The 26,312-nt window shown below is 32.7% G+C and overlaps 3 protein-coding genes across 5 annotated transcripts in view; 1 reads left to right on the top strand and 2 right to left on the bottom strand.

Moving 5' to 3' along the window:
* Window positions 1-321: 321 nt before the first annotated feature.
* LOC127715543 (uncharacterized) lies at window positions 322-7,903 on the bottom strand. The gene is made up of 8 exons (XM_052221632.1): window positions 4,712-7,903; window positions 4,250-4,411; window positions 3,686-3,877; window positions 3,195-3,322; window positions 2,708-2,894; window positions 1,754-1,858; window positions 1,413-1,523; window positions 322-965 (listed from the first exon to the last, which is right to left on the bottom strand). The coding sequence occupies exons 1-8, from the start codon at window positions 4,727-4,729 to the stop codon at window positions 669-671; spliced, it is 1,200 nt and encodes a 399-aa protein (XP_052077592.1). The 5' UTR covers window positions 4,730-7,903; the 3' UTR covers window positions 322-668.
* Window positions 7,904-8,048: 145 nt separating this feature from the next.
* Window positions 8,049-21,562, bottom strand: LOC127715541 (heat shock 70 kDa protein 12A-like). The gene is made up of 5 exons (XM_052221631.1): window positions 21,444-21,562; window positions 19,009-19,382; window positions 16,198-16,416; window positions 13,082-13,244; window positions 8,049-9,227 (listed from the first exon to the last, which is right to left on the bottom strand). The coding sequence occupies exons 2-5, from the start codon at window positions 19,315-19,317 to the stop codon at window positions 8,179-8,181; spliced, it is 1,740 nt and encodes a 579-aa protein (XP_052077591.1). The 5' UTR covers window positions 19,318-19,382; window positions 21,444-21,562; the 3' UTR covers window positions 8,049-8,178.
* The window catches only part of LOC127715540 (uncharacterized), a 35,409-nt gene continuing 30,590 nt past the window's right edge, over window positions 21,494-26,312 (top strand). Inside the window, exons 1-3 of one of the 3 annotated variants that reach the window (XM_052221629.1) lie at window positions 21,494-21,604; window positions 23,856-24,180; window positions 25,904-26,166. In XM_052221629.1, coding sequence (XP_052077589.1) covers window positions 23,857-24,180; window positions 25,904-26,166 — 587 coding nt within the window. In that variant the 5' untranslated portion in view covers window positions 21,494-21,604; window position 23,856. Of the gene's footprint in view, window positions 21,605-22,643; window positions 22,743-23,855; window positions 24,181-25,903; window positions 26,167-26,312 lie in introns of those variants that run through there. The other 2 variants (XM_052221630.1, XM_052221627.1) reach the window with 2 other exon arrangements.

The raw sequence follows: 26,312 nt of genomic DNA, 5'->3' as shown, positions 1-26,312 counted from the left end.
AAAAATGTTCAATTCAGCAATATCTTTTGACCAGATACATCTGTCAATATTCATTATTATGTTTCAAAATTCTTCACTTGGTGAATCAATCAAGTGGGGTTCTATCTGTGGCATGCACACATTTCTATGAAATTCAGACACTTAAGCTGTAATGGTGGTGATACATGAACATTTTAAAGAGTGTGACGATGAAATAGCATTCATTACGTTCTACGGTAACCTTTAACTTATAGCAACTTATACTTATTTAGTGATGCATTTGTTATTGCAAATGGAACTTTTTTCACGTTAAAGATATCTTACATAAACCAGAAAAATAAATAACATTGACTTATTTTTGTTAAGATGTTGTCCACAAAACTCTAGTGTCAAAATCATACAATTTAAATACTATATCAAGACGAACCAATGGTATTTCACATGAAATGTTATTGGAACAAGAACATCCCTTTGATATTTAAACAATTCATTTAGTCTCGATATCTGTTTATACCAGCAAGTAATAATATAAGCATTGAAATACTGCACGATGTGTTATTTTGGTGTTGTAGATCTTTTGATTTCCGTCTAACATTTATACATTTAAAAACACCTTTTATGTTTAATAGACACTGAACTGACTGAAGCCAAGTAAATACTATATTGCACTTTCGATTTCTGTTTTTAACTCATTTGGAAGGCCGTTTTGGAACGACATGGCCATGCCGTATCACTGGACCACCATGATATAAAACTAGTGCCGGCCAAATTGTATATTCTGTCACCTTGCCTTTTACCCGAAAATACATAAATTTACTCATGTCGATTTGCTCATCACGTCTGGCTAATACAAATCTCAGAGGTGGATCATGAACACTCATTAACCATGTTATCTCAACACATTTATCCAAATAGTTATTTAGTCTATCGACAAGCTGAAATTCGGACCAGTTCAGGTTTTCCTGGAGGTAGAGCTTTTTAAAAAGCTGAAATAAAAACAAAAAGTGAAATGACAAAAGTAAAGTATAATACTCTGCGACAAAAATAAAACTGAACGAGAGTCGGACATAAAAAAACCAATATGTGTACCTGTATGTATAAATAAGAAGATGTGGTATGAGTGCCAATGAGACAACTCTCCATCCAAGTCACAATGTATAAAAAGTTAACAATAATAGGTCAAAGTACGGCCTGTTTGGTCCATATAAGAACGAATTTAATTTCTCGATTTTCGTAAGAACCATGTGTATAAAATCGCAAAAGCGTGTGTATATATCTCCAATGTTAAAATTTAATATGTGCATGTAACTGCTTCTTCCGTATATACAGTACAAACATATTTGCGTTAAGTACTAATTTATATTTTAAAGGTAAATGTGACAGATTCAGGTGGTTTAGAATGCTGAAAAGGAATTTTCAAAAAACATACTTACAGAAAAGAGAGACGGTAAAGATTTCATAGCCGTCGCTTTTCTTACTTCTTTAGCATACATTTCGTTCTGCTCAGTGACTTCAGCATCATCTTTGGCCCTTTTACGATATTCCTACAAATATAAATGGAGATATTATACTTTCAATTGCATGTACCAGTTCTTGAGAAAATAAAATACATAACACACTCACAGTTATTTAAGTTTTGAATTCTTATTTACGGAGGAGTGAGATATACTTGATATTTTGTTTTGAGCCTTAAATGTTTGCAATATACAAACATCAAATACAAGCAAAATGAAACTACTGATTTAACATCATGTCATGTGTAGATTAACCTTACTTGTCCTTCCATGTGTAAAGTAGGTTCTAAAACAGATTTATTAAGATGGCTAACTAATTTCTCCTGTTCGTCTCTAGCAATGTCTGAACTAAAGTCGTAGGCTTTCTAAAATGAAAACACAGTAGGTAGCTTCCTTTCTACATTAAAATATATGAGACATATTAGTGTATATGTTTTAATAAAAATAATCTTTAAAAAAAATGTTTTTATTTAACTCCATTTTTTTATATGAAAATTTAAAGCATGAAGACCGGGTCATTTTACCAATGTTATAGCTTGTGTCATAAAATGTATATTTGAGAGGTTCTTGCATCTTCTGTTTATCAAAATAGGCAATTTCTTTGTATTTGAAAGACTATTGGTATGCTTTTTCATGATAATGGAAATCTTAACAGCTTCCAGTTTCAGAGGTTTTCTTATTTCCTTTCAGATAAGTGATGTTATCTACCTTCCCAAGTTTGTTAGTGTACTCCGTTTAATGAAGTTTTAAAACACTTGATTTTTATTCGATCCAGACGAATGGTGCCTTTAGTGGTGCAGGATCTACGTTCTCTTCCGTTTTTTTATGTGGTTAGAAATACTAAATCTTTGTTTTTTCAGTTCCGTGTTATGTGGACTTTTTTCTTCCGTTTGTTCTTTCAAACTTATGTCGCATTTTTCTCATGAATTACAAATCAGAGCTTCCAGAAACTTAGTATCAAGCTTCAGTTGAGCATGCTATATTATGTGATGCATGTTCATGTTTATCACTCATCAATTTCCTGTTAACATAATACTTATATATTAGGGGGATAGCATTATTGAGCATTTCGCGGTTCAACTTGTTTTATTCTATTTTATTTGTACTGTCGTATGGTTTTATCTTAGCTTTGATGTAAATGTAAAATACAATATTTTACAAATAACCAAAATGTATCTGAAATTGCAGGTTTTTAATATATATATAAACCATACCAAAAGCATATCTCTAAGAAATATAAATGCTTCTGATTCTTCTGGATACAGTCCCATCGCTATTGGAAGTGCTTCATGCCATTGTATGTCAAACAAACCATCATAAATATCTCCTATTCTTGTAGGTCGTATGGGATTACCAGTACCAAGTTCTATGTAATGTCCGTGGTGTTGTCTTCTACTTGACCTACATATGTAAATATAAAAGAGTTTTATAAATTTCTTCACAATTGTCTGGGTAGACTCGAATGAGCGCGAATTATTGACCTTGGAAAACTATAAAATGATGTGCTTCAATTCATGCTACAGATATATTCTCTTTAAGCCAAATTTAATACGAATGAATATCTTAATGAATTGAAGATTCTTTTATATTTTATGCCATTCGCTGAATATTCTTTTGCGAAACATTTCAAAATTTAACGATGTGATATGATTACCAATAAGACAACTTGTATTCGTAATGAATAAAATAAGCAAATATTACCTAGAATTTAATTCATCGAGTTCTAGCTTCTGGAGTCTCATTTTTCTTCTCATGTCTTCATAATCTTCTAATGGTATAGTCACAGTATCTGGTAACTCACACAACCGAGACCGTTTCTTTTCATCTAACTATAACATGTTTATAATGCAGTTAGCTGCTGAATTTAAACAATGAACGTATAATAATAACTTTTGTAAGGACACAGTTTATGTGTAATTATCGACTATAAATATTTCAATCAGTCGAAGATAAATATTTCAATCAGTCGAAGAAGAAATAGTAAAATAAAAAAAAAAAAAAAAACAACATACGTCATAAACATTAACCAGGTAAAAAAAATCACACAAAAATATCACCTCATAACCATATTACATGTACAGGAGATAAAAGGAATCCGAGCTTAAATTAAGAAAAACGTCGTAATAAAGGATGATCTTCGTACATGAAACTTCAAAGTTAAAAAAAAATAATTAAGAAATAAAATTTATAACCTGCTTTGCTGAAATAAGATCAAATGCTTCCTTTACAACCAGGAGTCGACATAGCTCATCTTGTGCTTCTTTCTGTACAGGAACACCGTTTCTATCGGTGGTTAACATTTCATATAGAACATTGGCATGTTTTTGCAAGGGAGCTAATGCTTCAATTCTGTCCACACCCTGCTTCTCTACAGCTAAGAATTCCTAAAAGACAAATAAACATCAAGTACTAAATGCTGTTATGAAATTAAATAAAAAGTGGTGACACATGTCCATTGTTGAAGACCTATGCTGATTTCTGGAAGTATTGTTGTACAACCAACATTTCATTTTATTTATTAATAAAACAATAATGAACGTTCTACGTAATCAATAAGATGTTCAAGATCCGTCGCCTGCTTATGCTGCATAAAGATAATAAGAAATCGCTAATTGTATAAACAACATAATTAAGGAAGGAGTAATTATAGTTTAAACATATCATAACCAATGTCTTCAAAATTCCATCCGACAGTTATAGTTAATAAATGCAGAAATCTGAACGTTTAATTCTATAATATGAATACAACAACTTACTTTCCCTGGGTATATTTGAAATCTCTGATCCGCTGCCAGTAGTCCTTCATACTCTCCTTTAGCCTGTTTGATCTTTTCAATAGTATATGCATCTTTGACTTGTCTCAAGAGTCTAATGATTGCCGTCCGCCTTGATTTTGAAGATGCACTACTGGAACTTTTCTGGAATCAAGAAGTTCAAAAATAAATGTGTCAAAGTTTACGACAATAAAGACAAAAAAATACAATTTTGCTTTATTAATGTATTATCGTGCTCTTGACAACTCTTTATTAATATGGTAAAACTTATTGGAGCAGGACAGAATAATCCTAGATGTTACTGTTCTCATCTAATAATCAGAACTTTGTAACGGTAACCATTTTGATGCAATCGTTTTTTTTCATTTCCGCATACTGTCTTAAAGTTTCAAAGTTTCATAAAGTATCCCCTTTCCACATATGATTTTAAGTTGAATTACAAACCTGATGTCGAAGTGCCATTACCACAAATAATTCCACCGTGTTTGGCGAAGATAACAATTATCTAAAAAAAACATCCAGTTCAATAACTCACGAGAAGCAAACCATGACGGAACACTACCATCAAATCAAGATAAAATGTCAAATTATATAAATATTATTGAATGTTATTGTAATAATTCTTGTATTGTTAATATTAAACTACAAATCAACAAAAGACATTCGACATAACTGTGTCTATAGAGTGTACCTTGTTCTGATTGTAATCTGGACCTTTGGTATGCTGCAACCAATGTTTCACACATACATTTAATCGACTAAAACGTACAAGTTGTATTTAACGCATGTGTAAATTTCAATATGTACACAACATTGTCATTTTAAACAAAAAATAGACATGTTCTTTTATCATACGAAAATATTAATTGTTTAGATATTCAACAAATATTAAATCCATCAACATGCAATTCTGAAGCAGGGAACGTCAAATTTCAAAGGTTTGATACGCAGGCTATGTATTCCAAATGATTTTAAATACTTTCTTTACTTGGCCTTGTTAATTTTTTTTATTCGAGCGTCACTGATGAGTCTTTTGTAGACGAAACGAGCGTACACAATTTTAATCCTGGTATCTAAGATGAGTCTTTTACAACCACTTGGTCGATGCGACTTCTGGTGGAGGTTTTCTCCCCGGGAGCCCGAGAGTATCACCACCCCAGTGGTCAGCATTTCTGTGTGGACATGAATTATCATTGATATGGTCATAATAACAAAATAACTGTTTTCCAAACTTCCAAACTTCAAAGTTTTCGAAATACTAAGGATTTTCTATCCCAGGAATAGATTACCTTAGCTGTATTTAGCAAAACCCTTTTGGAATTTTGGGTCCTCAATGCTCTTCAACTTCGTGCTTTAATTATTTGGCCTTTTTAAATTTTATTCGAGCGCCACTGGTGATTCTTTTGTAGACGAAACGCGCGTCTGGCGTACAAAATTTTAATCCTGGTATCTATGATGGGTTTATTAGTCAAGTACCGTTAGAAAAAAGTGAGGTGCATGTTGAGAAAATAAGTTAGAAAATTTTTGTTTTAGTGATTATTTAGAATTAACAAAGTACGTGTACAAGACACGTCCCCAAATTGGTGATGAACCTCATAAATATATGATAAAACTAAATTTCAAACTTAATACAAATTAATGACGTATAAAACATGTGAGAGTTTTTGGATGCTGCTGTACTTCGAAAGATGCAGCCTATATTATTAAAGGCCAATTAGTATAGAACTCACTAAACTCGGACGTTAAACGTAATCTTATTCAATGAAGCGTTTAATATAGATCAGAGTGGCTTGAATCTTTTTGAAAGATACATGATTTATGTCAATTATATACTATAAATTGAAGGTCATTTAGTATGTGAAATATGAACGTGGACGTAATCTGATTGTATGTCACTCGTTATCATAGATATTAACTTACTTTGACGCTAGTCTTTTAAAGTTAAAAAATAAATAACCATATCCACTAATCATAAAATATAATACACTTCAACTACTCAAAAGATGTTCATAATTTTGTATTCGTCTGGGTCAATTTCAGATTCCATGACCCCCCTCACCCCCAAAAAAATAAAATAAAAGAAGACAAAACTGGGAGACATTGATGATCGACTATTAGGTCATTTACAAATATGGATAAAAACTATCGTTTGTACACTTAATCAACGTTAATCTATATGCATTGTTTGTGGAAAACCGTTTGTTAGCCATGATTACATGTCTTTTGGAATTTTGTGTTGTTGGTTCGCTGTCTCATTGACATGTTCCCCACATCTCCTATTATTCATACTCTTTCTCTCTGCCATGGAGCTCCAAAATTTACTAGTTGTTACCTCACACGAAAATTGTGCCTCCGATTCTCACTTCATGTAACACCTTTTATAGTTGACACTAATTCCACAACTAAATACTCGGTACTCACCGTGTCTGTTTCGTTACGTAAATAATGGTTAAATATCTTCCAAATGAATGCAATATGTCCGAAAAAGTTGAAGCATTTTTATCAAGAATTATTAGAATTTCTAACCAAATTTTTGAAGCTTGATATTCACAAATTGTTTCCTAAACAAATGCATTATTAAAAGCCTATCGAAATGTATACGTCGGTATAAATTGAAACATGATATTGGATGGTGACATAATTTTCAAGTTAGTCAGATTGGTGTGGAAAAAAAAAATAAAACTCTTTACTTTTTTTCTTTTATTCTTTTGTGACATTGGGGTGTTTGTAAAATGCTGGAAGACCTATAGTTTGCATTTCTTTATCACATCTCGTAGTAATATAAGAGTTATTGCACGAATATTGGTGAATATTGTTCAAAGTAGTTTTATATTGCACGAGCTTGCAAGTGCAATATATATCCTAAGATTCATTATATTCCTTAATATTCATGCAATATCATTTTTATTTAATAGCTTAGATTGAAATACTGCTTAAAAAATATGTGTTGTCACTGACGACGTTAATAAAGCTTTAGAAGAAGCTTTATTTGCACTAGTGCAATATGAGATATTATTATACGCTTACTTTTCTAGTGGTTACGTTCTATATGAAATACGTTGTTATTATACCCACTATTTAGGTCTCTTTCCACAGGACTTTCAATTTAAACAAATCGAAATCCAACAAAAACCATCATAATTGAGTTTACAAGATTTTAGTAGGTTAAGGATCTTGGTTCGTACATGTCGACTTCGAGGAGAAATAATAACAATTACAATTGTAAGGACGAAGGGTAGAAAGAGTGACCACCAAAAATATTTCCCTTTATTATTTCAAGTTTATTGCTGTTTTTGCCTTATTATCCTGTGGGAAATTTTCATGTAAATGCAGGACGAAAAAAATGAAGACGTATGGTTGTCATACCATAAAGTTGTTTATTAAATTCAAATATTGGTCTTTTAGGAAGGTTTGGATGAGGAGTCCCACAATTCTGTATTCTTTAATTTTTCAAGCCATTTTTCTCGATTCTTTATATTTTTTGCCCATTATTCGCTATTCTTTATATTCTAAAACCCCATTATTCTTATTTTTTTTTATTTTTTTTGCCTATTTTGTTCTATTCTTTATTTTTTTACCCCTTATTCTGTAGTATTGTTCCATTATTCTCTATTCTGTAAACCCCATCAAGACCCTCTCTTAGTGTATGAAACATAAGACTGCAATCTAAAGTGCACAGAGAAATACCAAAAGGGAGAGTAATGGTAAAAGGATGTTTTGTTTAAAGTCACTGTGAAAACTTTTTAAAATGCTAGATTTTTCAAAAACTGAATATCTCGGCCTAATTTTAATATTTTAATGTCAAAGTGATAATTCAAATGTATGTCTACTATCATTGCGTTCAACGTCCGCTATCTTTCTCAACATCACACTGTAAACAATTGTTAAACGAATATAAAAGCTCAACTCGTCTATAAAAAGTCAAAGAATGATTTGTACGTAGAACCAGTGGTCGATTCCTTTGCTTCAACCATAAGTTCAGTTTCTCCAAAAATCATTTTCACATCAACTTTCAGCTTTTCGTCGACTTCCGGCAGTTGGATGACAACCTTTCCCAAATACTCGCAACCTTTATCTGTGACATAACGAGGATTACTGTCTTCAGTCGCAAAGATTTTTAAAAGCATTTCTTTTTGGCGTTTCTTTATTGTGACGTGACGGCCACTGACAGCTTCGCCAACTTTCAGTGTTTGGTCGGCTTCTATGTACTTCTTGAAAACGTCTTTAACTCTGTCTGTACCTTCAATGCTAACACGTCTTTCTGGGGAATGTTCACCGGATTTAAATGGCGGAGAAATGTTAATTCCATACGTATATCTCGATATTCTGACGGAAATTGTTTGAGGTTGGTGCCCATACATAACGGCACCTTTCAAAACGGCTAAACCAGCTTCATCTGGAACGACGACTTTCTTGTCTGGAAACGCATCTTTAATTGCCGACTGCATTATGGGAGACTCGGAAAAACCCCCGACCATTAATAGCGTGCCTGCATCTTTTAATGAGCTTTTAGCCAATAAAGACTTCACGTGGTTTACCAATTGAGTCTTCGGTTCATTAAACAATGCTCGGAAAAGATTTGCCTCCATTCTTAACTTATCTCCAACCCATGTCATTTTGCCTGCATATGCCATCTGTTTTATTACGTCTTTGATTTCCTCTCCCGTTTCTTTTTCAAATGACTGAATTAGTGAAACGGGAACTTTTAACGTGACCTTTCCTTCGGTGTCGTTTTTAATGTTCCTCTTCTTTGTTTCCATTTCTCTTAAGATATCTAATGCATCAGCTTTATTTTTCTCTTGAAAAGTTCTAAAATGATGTGCACCAACAATTTTAATAAGAAGCTGATTGAAAGCTTCATCTACACGCGTACCACCCCATGAACCCCCACTTGGTTTCTGTAGTTCTCGAAGGCTACCCTCGGCGTCTTTCTGATGGCATGTTATATCAGCTGTTCCACCTGAAATATATTTTTTTAAATATCAGTTTAATATATATAAAAATAAAGAGATGTGGTATGATTGCCAATGAGACAACTCTCCACCAGAGACCAAATGACGTAGAAGATAACAACTATAGGTCACCGTACGGCCTTCATTAATGAGCAAACCCCATACCGCATAGTAAGCTATAAAAGGGCCCGAAATGACAAATGTAAAACAATTCAAACGAGAAAACTAACGGCCTGATTTATGTACAAAACAATAAACGAAAAACAAATATGATATACAGCAGCAAACGACAACCACTGAATCATAGGCTCCTGACTTGGGACAGGCACATACAGAATGTGGCGGAGTTAAACATGTTTGCTGGCGCCAAACCCTCCCCTTAACCTGGGACATTGGTGTTACAGTACAACATAAGCATTGAAAGGAGAGTAAAGAGCATGATATAGCTTTTATATTGAATCTGTTCTAGATGGAGCTTTAAATTATAATCAAGTAGATCTGATTATATAGCAGTAAATGATATACACAGTCTTTAGAATTTTTGTAGGTACAATACTTCGTCGGAACATTTAGCCTGAGATTCGCATCAGCCTAGATGCCGGTGTTTCGACAAAGATCACGATTTATTATATAACAAGAGGCTGTCAGAGTGACTGCAAACCGGATTTTCCTGCAGAGGTCGAACCCTGAACAGTTGAGCAAGTATGGACATATATTTACCTATTATGGTCCAATATCTAAAATCTAAGTACATATTAGAATCAGCATATCAAAGAACCCCAATAATTCAATTTTTGATGAAATCAGACAAAAGTTTAATTTAGGACCCTTTGGACCTCAATGTGGACCAATTTGATAAAGGGGCCTACAATCCAAAATCTCTAAATACATGGTTATATTCAGCATTTCAAAGAACCCCATAAATACAATTTTTGTTGAATCAAACAAAGTTTAATTTTGGACCCTGATTTGGACCAACTTGAAAACTGGGCCCAAAAATCTAATATTCAAATACAGGTTTAGATTCAGCATTTGAAAGAACCCTATATATACATGTATTTAATTTATATTGAAATGAAACACAGGTTAATTTTATCCATAATATTTTCTGTGCAAAGGGAAATAACTCAAACTGGATAAATAGTTCTCTAAAATAAGATATGATGCAATTTTTCAAATTATAATCAATAATATAATAACAACAACCAGTGATGACTAAGTTCTCTAAAATTAGATATGATTTAACACTCAAACATTGTTAGAATCAGCATATCAAAGAACCAAAGAATTTTTGATGAAATTAATCAAAAGTTTAATTTAGGACCTTTTGGACCTCAATATGGTATTATCTTATTAATAATGAAAGGAAATACAGGTTTAGATTAAGCATTTCAAAGAAGCCTATATATATATTCAATTTATGTAGAAATCAAACACAGTCTAATTTTGGACCCCGATTTGGACCAACTTGAAAACTGGGCCCAAAATCAGAAATCTAAATATATGTTTATTAATAGACAATATAAGCTTAGTTTTTAAAGGAGTTTACTTCATCAAAAAAAAAAATATATAGCATTCAGAAAATTAGTTTTTACAGAATAACAAACAAACTTGCCACAAAATTCTTCAAACAATTTACCAAAGAAAAGAAGAAAAAAATCCAAAATTTTATTTATCATTAACTAATTAATATAATGTCTTTTCAAAATCTATAAAACTTATCAGTAACAAGAAATCAAGAAATAATTGTAACAGGATGCTGTTACGAAGTCTCCCAAACAAAGCTCCAATAATTCGTCATTCCCATGGTCACCTGACATCGGGCAAAGTCCAGTACAAATTGGTTTGTGATATGCATAATCGACGCCTATGGATTGACCCTGTATGTCATTCAAATCTTCTTGAAATGACGAAGAACAGGAATATATATGGTTTAGGGGTGGATATCTCGACCGTTTACAAGTTCTCAAAAAAAGGGGTGGGGGGGGGTTCCCCCAGGAGACTCTCCCCTTTATTGTTGCATACAAGAATATATATGGTTTAGGGGTGGGGATCTCGACTGTTTACAAGTTCTTAAACAGGAGGGGGTGGGGGTAACCCCAGGGGACTCGCCTTTTATTTCATTTGATTTGTTTTATTGTCCCATACAAGAATATAAATGGTTTGGGGTGGGGATCTTGACGTTTACAAGTTTTCAAAAAAAGGGTGTTGGGGGTTACACCAGGGGACTTCCCCTATATTCCATTTGATTTGTTTTATTGTCCCATACAAGAATATATATGGTTTAGGGGTGGGGATCTCAACCATTTACAAGTTCTCAAACAGGAGGGGGTGGGGGTGACCCCAGGGGACTCGCCTTTTATTACATTTGATTTGTTTTATTGTCCCATACAAGAATATATATGGTTTCGGGGTGGGGATCTTGACTGTTTACAAGTTTTCAAAAAGAAGGGGGTGGAGGTGACCCCCTGGACTTCCCCTATATTTCGTTTGATTTGTTTTATTGTCCCATACAAGAATATATATGGTTTCGGGGTTGGGATCTTGACCATTTACAAGTTATCAAAAAGAAGGGGGTTGGGGGTTACCCACATGGACTTCCCCTATATTTCATTTGATTTGTTTTATTGTCCCATACAAGAATATATATGGTTTCAGGGTGGGGATCTTTACCGTTTACAAGTTATCAAACAGGAGTGGGTGGGGGTGACCCCAGGGGACTAGCCTTTTATTACATTTGATTTGTTTTATTGTCCCATACAAGAATATATATGGTTTCGGGGTGGGGATCTTGGCTGTTTACAAGTTTTTAAAAAGAAGGGTGTGGGGATGAACCCTGGGACTCCCCCAATATTTCATTTGATTTGTTTTATTGTCCCATACAAGAATATATATGGTATAGGGGTTGGGATCTCGACCGTTTACAAGATAAAAGCACATTCACAAATTGAAGGTGGTTGGGGGTAAGAATATATATGGTTTAGGGAGACTTAATTATCTACAAAATGTCTAATAATGAACAGTAAATTTCAAACTTCATTTATACAGTCCTACTAGTAAATTTCAAACTTTATATATACAGTCCTACAGAAACAGAAAATTTTCAAATAAATCTGTCACTCCAATGATTATCATATGCTAAGATATTTCCCAGATCTAATTAATAATGAAAATTATACTTGCAAATCTGAAGGGTTATTTCCCTTTGAACAGAACTATGGTTTAACATAGTACTCTAACTGTACATATATAATAATTAATAATGTAATAATCTTCAAAATGTCTAATAATATAGCTTATAATCATCACCACTTAGGAAATAGAAAATTTTCAAATAGATCTGTCACTCCAATCTTTATTGTGAGATAAGACATTTACCATAAACTTAGTCATAATATGATAACAAGAGAAAAATATTTAAAAATACCACTTTTGGATATTAAAAATGGCGATAACTCAAAAAGGAGAAATACTAAAATCGTGAAAATTGAACTAGACCTTCATTTAATCACAAGAAACAACATATCTAAATTTGAAAAAAAATCATCACAGCGTTTTTATGTAATTGAAGAGACACTGTTTGGCAGCCGCCCGTCCGCCCGCCCGCTCGCCCGCTGTACATCCCCAAATCAATAACCGATATTTCCTTCGAAAATCCGGTTAAAAAGCCTATGTTGATAAGACTTTAGTAGAAATACTTTCAATGAGCCATACTGAATTATTATCTTTTTAAGTATGTACTTTAGGGATAAATTGTTCCCATGTCTGTTTTGTATGTATCTATTGGTTCAAAAATGTTGGTTCTGATCGTAAGCAAGTCTAATTGAGCAAATTCTGTCTGTTTTACTTTAATCTAACCTACCTCCCAAGTCTATAACCATGTATTTGGACCCTTTTCCGGATGCCGTAAATTCACTGCCTATACCATCTTTATCCTTTAGTTTTTCTATTGGTAAATGTTGACAGTATAAGGATGCTGCCTCTGGTTCCAAACAAATACTAAGTTGTTCACCACTAATACCAGCCTATTTAAATAAATTACAATAATAAAGGTTGTTTTGTGTTAGACGTAATAGCTGATAACAAGCTCTTTAAAATAATACAAGTACTTGAAACTCGGCCAATGTGAATAAAACTTACATGGGGTAAAATATGAGGGGTCTTTATGGCAATTCGTTATTAGCCATCGGTGATATCACAAATGACCACACGGCTTGAGCTAGGGAGCTTGTAAGGTAATTTTTTTTTGTTAAATGACTTCATTTATTTGATTTGTGGAATAAAGGGTGCTTAAAGTCCGAGAAACGTCTAGCTGCATATTTAGGAGATAACCAACACATTTTTGTGGAGAAAAATTGGTAACGAAGCACAGGAACTCGGTTAGCAGATTACAAAAAAATTAATCAATGTTTTTTTAATTTTTTCCTGTCTATTTCTATTACTTTATTAACGTATTTAACGATGGCATCAATGTTTCTTTGTTTTCTAGCAATGTGCAGTTTACTATCCACATCCGTATACTGAAAAATCCTAAAGGGATCCAAGTCGCCATTTTGAATTGCACAACCTTCTTTAAATGAAAAAATATTATAATTATTTCTATCTGGCCATATACCTTACAAAGTCACTCAATCTCTTCTCAAACGAATATTCTATCGAATCCATGCATATGTTTGTCGATCCATGACAACCTTATTCAGCTATCGTTTCAATCAAGAAAAAAAATCAAATTTCCTGGCGAAAGCAAGGTCATATTCGGAAACTTTCAGGTACTTACGTGTGGTGTCAAGGACCCTTGAACATATGTACCACCATTGACCACCGGGACTCGGTTAGCAGATTAAAAAATAAATGTGGATAGTGTGACTCACTGTCCACATATGGACACAGGTGATGCCTCCGCTTGCATATCATATAGTTATAAAGGGACATAATTGAAGAACGGTAAAAGTGACGCTACCCAAATTTGAACTTGATCTGAGTTTTGTGGTAATAAGCATTGTGTGTAAGTCTCATAACATTTGGTTGAGGCTAACTTAAGTAGAGAACAGAAACTAAAAATTCAGCAATTTTCTATTTGTAAACACGCATAACTCTAGAAGGGTTGTGTATAAGTTTTATAACATTTGGTTGAGACAAACTAAAGTTAGAGAACGGAAACGAAAAATTATGTTTATAAAGGGACATAACTCAAGAATGGTAAAAGTGTCGCCATCAAATTTCGTACTTAATCTGTATTATGTAGTAATAAGCATTGTGTATAAGTTTCATAACTTTTGGTTGTAGCAAACTAAAGTTAGAAAACGGAAACAAAAAATTTGTACTTGATCTTATTTTTGTGGTAATGAATATTGTGTATAGGTTTCATAATGTTTGGTTGGGGCAAACTTAAGTTACAGAATAGAAACTAAAAATTTTGCAATCCTTCGATTCATAAAGGGGCATAACTCAAAAATGGTTAAAGTGACACTACCCAAATTCAACTTGATCTGTGTTTTATCAGTGGAAGTAAAAATTAAACAATGCATTGTATAAAGCATTGATTGTAGTTGATTCAACTACAAAGGAAGATAACTCCAATTTTAAAAATTACTTGATATTTAAAAGAAAATATTTTTTTTTGCAATTTTTCAATTTATAAAGGGACATAACTCTAGAATGGTTAAAGTGACGCCACCAAAATTCAAACTTGATCTGAGTTTTGTGGTAATAAGCATTGTGTACAAGTTTCATATCATTTGGTTGAGGCAAACTTAAGTTAGAGAACGGAAACTAAAAATTTTGCAATTTTTCCATTTATAAAGGGGCATAACTCTAGAACGGTTAAAGTGACGCCACCAAAATTCAAACTTGATCTGTGTTTTGTGGTAATACGCACTGTGTATAAGTTTCATAACATTTGGTTGAGGCAAACTAAAGTTAGAGAACGGAAACCAATTTTGGGACGTACGAACGTACATACAGACGGACAAGGGTAACAAAACTACGGCGGGGGCATAAAAATTAATCAAGGTTTTTTAATTTTTTACTGTCTATTTCTATTACTTTTATATTAACGTATTTAATGATGGCATCAATATTTCTTTGTTTTCTAGCAATGTGCAGTTTACTGAAAAATCTGAAAAAACATCGATTAATTTTTTTAATCTGCTAACCGAGTCCCTTTTAAAGATCTCATACTCATCTACCAATAAAGTTTTAAAAGAATTGGCCATGAACCAAAAAAAACATGAAATTTGAAAACTTTTAATGTTGTCTTTTGCAGCAAAGTGTTATCAGATCTGAATTTATTTTTATAAAAGCAAACATAATTTCTGTCAAGTTCGATTAAAATAGACGAAGTAAAGTTTAAAAACAAAGAGAAGATAAAATATGATATCCTAGAAAACCTATTTGATTCTATCTGTAAACAGAACGAGGGTGACCAAGTTCTCGTAAGTTTAAATTATTAAAAGTTGGCCATGTATTTTCAAAGAATAAGGAATTTGAAAATGACCAATCATAATCAACATTTGCTCCTTGTGGTAATGTTTTTCGCTAAAAAAGTTCAAAGTAGGGAATGTCCACATATGATCTTCTATACTTTATTCCTGCTTTGTTGGGTCAAGTTTGGATGAAAATATGAAATATTAACAGACTAAAAATCCACTTTTATTTGGAATCCGTTGTATAGTTTTTTCATAGGCAATCTTACCTCCTAATTTTATACATAAATGATAGCTTACACTTACACCTTTTGCTATGTCAGCTAAAAAATTTGAAAAGTGTACTTTCATTTATTAGTTATAGTAACTTAATTATATTTTTGTCAAATTGTTTGTAACCAATTCCGTCAAACAAACCAATTACAGTAATGGTTATTTATATGCATATATATGAAGTAACCTGATGAAAATATATAGCCCAAAATAATGCTGATTCCGCTGATAATTGAAAATAAGTTAGTAAAAAATACATCAGTTTACAGGTTCACGGTACCTTTTCTGCGGCTTCTCTCATAAACTGTTTAGCAGGTTCTGTCCAAATAGCTGGTACTGTTAACACCCAATGAATGTCGTTATTATCTAGTCCAGTTCCTCTTGTTTCCAATGTTTCTAACAAATGACCCTTTAGATATTTTATAACCATGGAGAATATTTCTATAGCTGGCATTTCTTTACCATCATCATCTTTGACCATCGTCTTTCGTGTAAGATGCTTAATAAATAAATAAACGAACAACGCATGTCATTTACGAATATATATCATCATATATTCACCAAACTGTTCTACTGCTTTAAATTTGAATAAACTAAACTCCAGAATGAATATACAAGAGGCCAAGAACACTCGAGCATCCTGTGAGTATTGCCTGGCAATACATAGTCCTCTACCGGTTAAAAATTCATTGTACTGGAACAAAATGCTAATTTGATCTATAACTTGTCATGTTGTAAACTATATAACAAATATCAAGTCAATATCTTCAAGCATGACGAACAAAAATGTGGAAAATAGATTATTTGAGTGAATTTTCAGATTCTAAGTCAAAGGAACATAACTCTGCACAAAATCATCAGACTGGAACAAAATTCGAACTTGATCGATCTGTAACTTGTCATGATAAAACTATATACTACTAGTAATTATCAAAACAAAATCTTCAAGCATGACGAAAAAAAGTGAGGTTAACTGATTATTTGAGTGAATTTTCTAAGTCCAAGGACCATATAACTCTGTACAAAATCATTAGACTGGACCAAAATTCGAACTTGATCTGTAACTTGTCATGATAAAACTAAATACCAATCACCAAATCAGTATCTTCAAGCATGACAAAAAAAGTGCGGAAAACTGATTATTTGAGTGAATTTTCTAAGTTCAAGGACCATAACTCTGCACAAAATCGTCAGACCGGAACAAGATTCGAACTTGATCTGTAACTTGTCATGATATAACAATACACCAAATATCAAAACCATATCTTCAAGAACGAAGAAAAAAGTGTGAAAAACTGATTTGCCGGACTGATGGATGGACAGACAGACAGACGGAGTGCAAACCTAAAGTCCACTTCGACTTCGTCGGTAGGGGACTAATAAAATTATAATTTGAATAAACTTTACTGAGACCCATCTATACAAGTTTACCAAAATAAATATCTTTAATACTTTCACAGTGGTCAATTGTCCACGTCATGCCACAACGACCATATTCGAGAATTGAATAATTATAAATTATTGAATAACATTTACAATAGATTAAAATATGAAGACACAGTGACACCGCTGAAGTCTTTTCTGAACTAACAATCTAACAAGAGGAAGGTTTTTAAGTGGAAGAAAATGCACATAATGACGTAAAAATTTGTACAATAAAAATCATATAAAGCAGTGGCGGATCCAGAGGGGGGCGTAGAGGGCGTACGCCCCCCCCTTTGCTTGAACTTTTTTTTTTTTTTTGTAAAATGATGAATCAGACTAGACTTCGTGAACTTTGCCATTTCCCGGTCGTGTATTTAATTTTTATGCGACAATTCTTTACTTATAAAGATATTTTTCGCTCGTATTTACCGTAATATATTATTGATTATGTCAGTCATGTGTTTCGCTACGGTGGAGTTGATCAGTACGTTTGAAACGTCACTCAGTCATTTTGAAATTCAAATTACAGTAACACATTGCTTAGGCGGAGGATGAAAAGCATGCCACCTTCAAAGCGACAAAGGATTGAGCAAGAACGTATTGACTTCTATTTCATATTTCCACTCAACAGAATGTAATACTCTATTACACTCTCATGAAAAAAAAAGTTCCACGACAATATTATTTACCTACGAAAATATATTTAACCCCACACGCCCCAGCCAATTAATAACATTGCTGAATAATGATCCCCAGTCAGTAAGCTCTAGATATATTTAAAGTCTAAGGTACGGACCATTTGATTTGATAGGGCAGTCTGAGATATTTTAGAGAAAAAATTCTGAAAAATCCAACAGAATTAATCAGCATTAAATGAACATGGTGAATAAAAAACGGGCGTTATTTTTTTTTTGAGGGGGTTGCATGTAAATCCCATAACTGACCGGAATGTCTGTTTCGCCGAACTGATATACTGAATACTTTTTTCAAGGCCCAACTGCAACCTGCCTGCTGGGTGTGGCCTTTATGTCTCCATTTGTCGACCGTCATTCACAACTTCGTTGTCATTTAATTTTCAGACTCCTTCCTAGCCTTTGGTTGATTTGGAACCATCACTTCCCTTGTTGTGTGAAACATTTCAACCAAACATTTGGATAAAAATTGCTTGTTTGTCTTTGTTCGTGTCGGTCGTATTATAAACTTCATTGAATATCCGTATATCATGTTTACAACAAGTAATTTGTGAGGTTATGCTGACTAACCATACAACAAACGAGAATTTTCCATGTCCATTTTTTACTGACAAATCCCACATCAAATATATTAGTACATAGCTTTAGATCCATTCAATCATTTTATAATAGACAATTAATGGGGAGAATGCGGCATCAAAAATGTCCAACCCAAGCTTACACTTTAACTATAATATACATAATATATATACATACCCCACGCTAGGAACCGTCACTAAAAATGTGCATTATACACTTATTTTATGTTTTTTAGCCCAGAAAAGGTCCAAAAAATTTTTACAACTACGCCCCCCCTTTCCAAAATCCTGGATCCGCCCCTGTAAAGTTAGCTCTCCCTTAAGTGGTCTCTTAAAACAGGTTTCAATATGAAAATAAAACTAAAATCGAAATGAAGACAATAGATATAAATTTACCTTTGTTTCGTGTAGTAACATCTTGAACCTACGAAAGTAATAATAATTATGGTGAACTTCATCTAAAGCAAACTCCGAGTACTTGTCTTCAGCATCGTATCCAAATGCCAGGAATTTTTTGGATTTGTCTAACAGGACAACAGTCGGTGCCTTCAGTGATATCAAGCTTCTAGAACCAGCTGTCCATTGTTGATTGACAGAAATTTTCATTGGATCATTTTCATAATCGGTTTTGAAGGAAAATGCATATCCTGAAAACGTTGTTCCAAAGTCAATTGCTGCTACAAGGATTTTACTCTTTTTACTCATTCTGTATTATACCCTTTTCCTTTATTGATTTTTCTTTTTATCCAACTTATATTTCAGAACTCATTCTGTAAATAGGTACAAAATGAAATTAATGAATAAGAAGCTACAAAATTATTGTTTTGCATCTTTCGTATTTACAGCTCTAACAAAGGGCTTGGGACCGCCTCCCTTTATGGCTATACTTCGAGTTTTTGTACATTTTTCTGATTTATTGATTGCTGTCCCCTACATAGTGGTTGGCCCCTCAGTCCCCTATTTGAAAACCGCTACATTAACTCTTAAACATGGTGGTATAGTTCATAGAACCATCCCTTAACTATTCATTTGTTACCAAGACAGCAATCATTTACAAATAAAAATCAGGTACCTAGACGTGCATTTAGAGAGGAAAACTTCTTTCAGAGAAGTAGCTGGGAAGAGTTTTGGCTCTCATTCTTTTCATTCTCTACATCCAGCTGATCTGGTGAAACTAACCCAAAGGTCTGCTGAAAAACAAGCATCATTAAACAAAGTTATACATATTCACATGTGGAAATATTTTATCCCCAAAACTCCAACAAAAATTTTTGAAACCCCTCACACAATAAAAAAAAAGCAAAGTTTTGGTACCGGTGTACCCAGTTAAAAAAAAACGTACTTATATTTGATTGAGATCAAACAAAGGCAAGAGTCAACGACACTTTTTGGGGGGTAAAAGTAGGTCAACTGAATAAGCTGTGTCTATTCATTGAATTAAACATCTTTTCCAGACATATTAACTTTCTGAAAGGAAGACCGTCGGTAGAACAGAAGACGGACATTTAAATGAAAATTTCTAAATACCCTGCAAATTGTGATTCATACCAAGTATATATTGTTGCAATTAAACGATAATCGAAAGTTCCTCCACAAAAGGTCACACTATTAATAATCTTTATTGCAAAATTACACCCATAAGGGTCAAGCAATACAAACAAACAATTATGCATTTTAAATACAATGCAATACAATGTAATACAATACAATATAATAGAACATATTTTAAGAGTTCAATTATAAATTTATGTAAAAAACACAATCATAATTAAGCTTGTCTGACATGGGTCTGACCCCCTCAGTTCTAACGACTGCTTAATAAAGACTCCAATATGACAAACAAGTTCAGGGATGGGGTTTAGAATGTGTTTTAGTTTATTAAATGCATCAAGATGTTGAAATAATGGTACATAGTCTTTTATATAAGCAAAAAAAAATAGAACGCAATGATATGTTAATGTCACAATACAAAAAAGAAATGAAATTCGTCATCTAGGACTGCACATTTGTTTACATAATCTTTGTGCTCTTGGAATGTTTCTGTACCTTTCCAATTCAATGCCTAGGGAATGATCACTAAGTCTAAATAATATTCTATTCTAAATAAGTCTATTAATAGCACCAAACAAACAAAAATGTTAAACATGTACATATCCACAGTACGAAAATGAACAAAAGAGACAAAAAATAGGTGGGACAGAAAAAAAGATTCTAAAAGTTGGAGGTGGGAGTTAGGGGTCGGGAGGTGGGAGATAGGTACCCCCTGTCCACCCTCATGATCGGGTATAATCATTGTTTATCTGATATCTATACCATCATAATGACATGAATGATATATATATTTTTTTTAAAGTAAATCAATAAAAATCTTCCGTTTCTTTATTTTTCTTTATCCAGTTTAGAAAAAAGATCATTCACAATATGCGTTTTGTTCATTACTGCAAATGATATGCAATCATTCTGGTCGTCATACGAAAAAGGGGGAAGGTGTCTAGTCACTTCACTTCAAATTCAAATAGCAGCAGCTTAGTTGTAAAATATAATCTACAAATTTGGTATTCAGACATAGCTAAAACAAATATACACAGTCTAAGGGGATACTGTTTAAGAATTCATTTGAAAAGAAAGTACAAATGTACGTTTTGGGACATTTCCATTCTGTAGATCTGTCATTAACACTTCCTGGTGTAATAATCAATACACTGACACAAGGTGATATAAACGTAAATTCTTTGCATATTTAATTGAAATGTTTGTATATATTCTTTTTATTTTTTTGTACTGGACTCCACCATTCTAACACAATAAGTATAACACATATTTATACATACCCCTCACCTGTCCATTTCCCGGCGCATGCGTGTTTTCAATTTAACTTTCGGTTTTAAAATGTAAATACACAACACAGTCATAGGTGTATAAAAACCTAAAAACTACACGATTTATAAATGTTACCATTTTACATGGACACAAAGATCTTAAAAAATTAAAGGTAAGCAAGATAATGTTTTAAACTAAATCTAATGACTAACTATTGAACACTAAATTATCAGTTTGCTTCTTCACTACTGGGGCTTGTTAAAAAATTCTTATTGGTTTATTGTCCCCCCTATCAAAAGTTTAGGGTCAGCGGGGTATAAATGTGCGGGTTATTATAATATGAACGAAGAAGTAAACTTATGAAATATTTACAAACACAACTTAAATAAGAAAATGACGAAATTGATATTAAAAAAACACACAAAGTTAAATGTTGCCTGCTCCGTTCCACAATAGATTATTTTTATTAGATCAGTAACACAAATTCTGACATCCTCTTTTCCAAGAATCCACCAAGAGCTTATCGATTAATAACGGAGTTAAAGTCGGATATTAACCACTATTTCCTTATTTTTTATACAATTATAAATACAGTATAGAACCTAAATTTGGCTATGCAGGGTTGGAAATTAACAGGGACTAACACGGGAAGTAAATGTATAAAAAATAATAATCAGCGCCTTAGGCTTAAATGATCCATATTTTGTGCGATTCGTCAGGCCAGTGTTCGAAGTACTTTTAAAAATACCTAATGTAAAACATCAGGCCGGCCCAGTGTAGATATATAAAATAAACAGAAACTCAATGAGTACTTGGGACCTTCATAATTATTTCATAATTATTTCAAGATTTGCAATTTCCTTTTCTGTATTTGTATTTTCAGTCTTAAAAATATCTGTATAACTCTTAAAGTACAATATAGAACGATATTGTTTAGAGGTTTATAATACATGTTTAAATATGTAAGGAATGCCTGTGATATTGATATGAATAATTGATTGATTATTTACCACGAATTCAGGTAGACTGGGCCTTTAACTGATAAAAACATGTAGAAACACGAATAAATAATGCTTATTGAGTCCATAGACATTTTAAACTTGTTAACTTGATCACATATAAATACGTGAAAACAATCTTTTAGATTGATGGCAATCAATGTTAAATATACAAGTATTTTATTTGTATTGTCATATTAACTAATAACATAAATAAGAAAAACCAATACTAAGCATCACGTGATTTTAGAAAAGTGTACATGTATTAGAGAATAACTTCCTTGTGGGATTACTATTTGTTAAACTTTTAAGGTTTGTTTGTTTATGAATATTGGTTCCTTATGTTAATCTAAAAAAACTTTGTAACACATAGACGTTGAACCTTGCTATTTTGTAATGTATTTTTGGCATACGTACTTTCGTTTCGATGTAACAATGTTTGAAAACACTTGAAGGATTATCTTTGAATTGTTTACTACTATTTTCCCTGTTTCAGTCTAAATTAACCTCCCTTCATTACTTTAGACAAACATTGCAGAATCTACCCATCGAGTTTATGGTAAATTTTTTCCTCGTCCTGTGGTGCATAAATATTTGCCACTGTACGTTAAGAAAACATCAATCAGTCAATGAATCTTTAAAAATCCTCTTTCTTTTTCTAAAAGTGGACGAAAGGGGCCTCGTCGACGGAATAGTCTAAGTAGCTCATCAACAATGACCACTAGCCTGCCAACTCTGAGGTTTTGAAGTTGAACCCCTCTAATAGCGAGCTGTGCTCGTCTCCGATCTTAATTGACAAGGATTGCTAATTTTCCTGTCGAAGGTCAGTGGTTCTTTTCGGATACTCAGGCTTCCACCCCCCCAAAAAAATAACAAACTGGTCGCCATGATATAGCCATGGTCTCTAAAAGTTGCGTTAAACACTAACTTGACTAACGAACAAACAAATGTAACCGTCGACCTTTGTACATTATCCACTTTTTGTTATTCTGTATAAATTATTATCCCTAACCAAGGTCGAATAAAATAGCTCATCAAATTATAGATCTAAACGATTAATATATGTTTTTTAGCAAAAATTGAAACCTTATGATTGACTCAATATTTTGAGATTAAAAATAGAAAGTATCTACTATTATTTTTTCTTTAGGCAATAAATTTGTCTCTGATAAACTTGATTTTTTGCACCAAAAAGTTTTGGAAACTATAATAGACCCTGATTTGGAAAAATATTTGTTTTTAATTCCATGTGCTATATTAAAATTTTGTCTTTGGCAATTCATAATTTTACTTTGCCAAGACAAAATTGTTTCACCTAAACCCGATCGGGCTTTCAGGGCTTTTCCGCTATTTTCTCCCGATTGGATTAAATACGGAGTTGTTTATGTTGTTTTTTCCCATAAAGATATTATTGTTCATATTCAGGATGGCTTCCAAACCATTCACAAGCACATATACGTTTGGAACAGGTCGAACGTATGGGACTGTTTCTGGTAAATCAAGTTATCTTAATGTTGAATCTGAGTCGTCGCCATACGGTTCAAGGTCGACTTCACCAAAGCCATTAGATAATTTGAGACAACGACTTACATCAACTGATCGGTATTTAACAAGTAATAAATACAGTAATTCAACCCACACTAGCCCTCCTTTGTCGAAGAATAAAGATGTTGCACAATTTGTTGAAATCGCCAGAAAGCTACAGACCATTGATCTAGATGCAGTGCAAAAGTCATTCGAAAGTTTCCAGGTAACTTACTTAAACAGGTTGAATTCAATCATTTCTTAAAGAGAAACAAAATTTGACCTTGTAATAAAAAAATAGAAATTTGTATTTTACACTTTTTTTTGTTAACATTAAAAAAGTTGAAATTTTGACTTTATTTTAAACTCGAAATTTCCACTTTATAAAAGTCAAAATTTCGACTTTAAATTCAAACTTTCAACTTTTAAAATCTGGAAATTTCGACTTTTCCTTAGTATTTATACGTTTGCGATTATCACATTCACAGTCATTTATATCAGCAAACGGAGACCCATATACATCATAAACTTGATAAACAAAACCATTTTAAAGAGGTTACTTTAGATAGAAAATCTTTTTTTGCGGAAGAATAAATGTAATATGTTTTACATACAAATATATACTTCAAGTCTGGACTTCAGATATGTGTATCAAGACAACCCCGTTATTCCGACACACCTATATTAGTTTAATATATAAAGACAAGGGTTAATAGTTGTGTCATAAGAATGCCAACTTGTAGAGTGTAATAATGTTTCAGAAAAAAGAACCAACATTTCAAAATTCCAAAACTAGAAAACTGAGCAGCTCGTGAGTCGTCCTGAATATGCATGGCATATTTGCCACTTGATTTACCATTGTTTAAACAAGGCAAAGAAAGTGACTTGCTTTTTGGTAACAAAACAGGCCTTTAAAATCAACCATAAAACATGGGATGCAAAATGTCCTCAGATCTGACGATCCTATGACAGTGTCGTGGAAACTAAAACATGGAATATGGGAAAATAACAATTTCTTCTGTTCTTTCATAATGCATGTTCTTTCCGAATGAAACTCAATATTAAATGATAAATCCATATCATAATTTAAGAACAAAACCAATTTCTGAATATAAATTGCCAAAATGTGGGAATGACGCTTTAGTAATTTGCGTCCATGGTTCCTCCTTCTAAAATTGTTATAACTGTGTTTGAATACTAATATCAAAATTTAAATACTTAGAAAAAGTCGAAATTTCGAGATTTCAAAAGTCAAAATGTTAACTTTATATCGAAATTTTGAGATTTTAAAAGTCGAAATTTCGAGTTTAAAAAAGTCGAAATTTTGAGTTTAAAGTCGAAATTTCGAGTTTTCAAAAAGTCAAAGTTTCAAGTTAAGGTCAAAATTTCGAGATTTGAAAAGTTAAAATTTCGAGTTAAAGTCGAAATTTTAAGATTTGAAATGTCAAAATTTCGACTTTGAAAAAAAAGTTTAATGCCAATTTTATTTTTACTTTGTCCCTAATACGCTTCCTTAAAAATACACCTATACTAACTTAAATTTTATTACGAGATATTTATTTTGTCATCGAACTGTAACAACCCGTTTTAGTAAATATTTGGCACTTAATTCCTTTTGTTGTTTTTGTTGTTTTTTAATGTTATTCGGAGATCATTATTTTAAACTAAGAAATATATGTTTTTATTTTAAATTCAATTATGTAAATAATAAATGCGAAATAGAATTAATGAACAACTAATATGTTGGTGCACACAACCGGCTTACGCTTACTTACTTTACACAGAGTAAAAACGATCTAAATTTGAACTTCATGTATATAAACGCATGGACACAATATATCGTACGAACTACCCGAATACTAGACCCGTTACGATTTCATTAACAATGGAGGATCATAACTGCTTTGATTATTGTCACACTTATTTTTTCATAATTTGCATTGTAACAGAACAGACATGAGGATGGAAATTTGAAAGAAGAGGTCATCAAATTGAAAGAAGATTATGGGGTATTGGAAGAGACGTGTAAAAATTTCGAAAAAAAATGTATGCAGGCAGTTGAGGATAAAAGTGAATATGAGGAGAAATTTGAAAGAATAAAAGACGAGTTGAAAATTAAAGGAAGGGAGGTTGAACATCTTGAAAGAGTTGTTGCTGACAAGGACAGAGAACTAAAGCTCGTGGCCAAAGATAAAGAATCTGCTCTTTCCAGGTAAATTTAAGTTGTCTCGCTCCCTTTTGTTAGATACACTGATATTCTGTTATATAAGTATTTTTCTCCTAAAGATTAGCATATAATTTTAATACAAAACTTGGATTACCTGTTCTCTCTGCTATTATCTATTCTATTGTGACCTT

Source organism: Mytilus californianus, unplaced genomic scaffold (assembly GCF_021869535.1).
Source record: "Mytilus californianus isolate M0D057914Y unplaced genomic scaffold, xbMytCali1.0.p SCAF_9, whole genome shotgun sequence".
NCBI lineage: Eukaryota > Metazoa > Mollusca > Bivalvia > Mytilida > Mytilidae > Mytilus > Mytilus californianus.
Note: the sequence above shows the minus strand (reverse complement) of the source record. Positions and strands in the feature narration are given on the sequence as shown.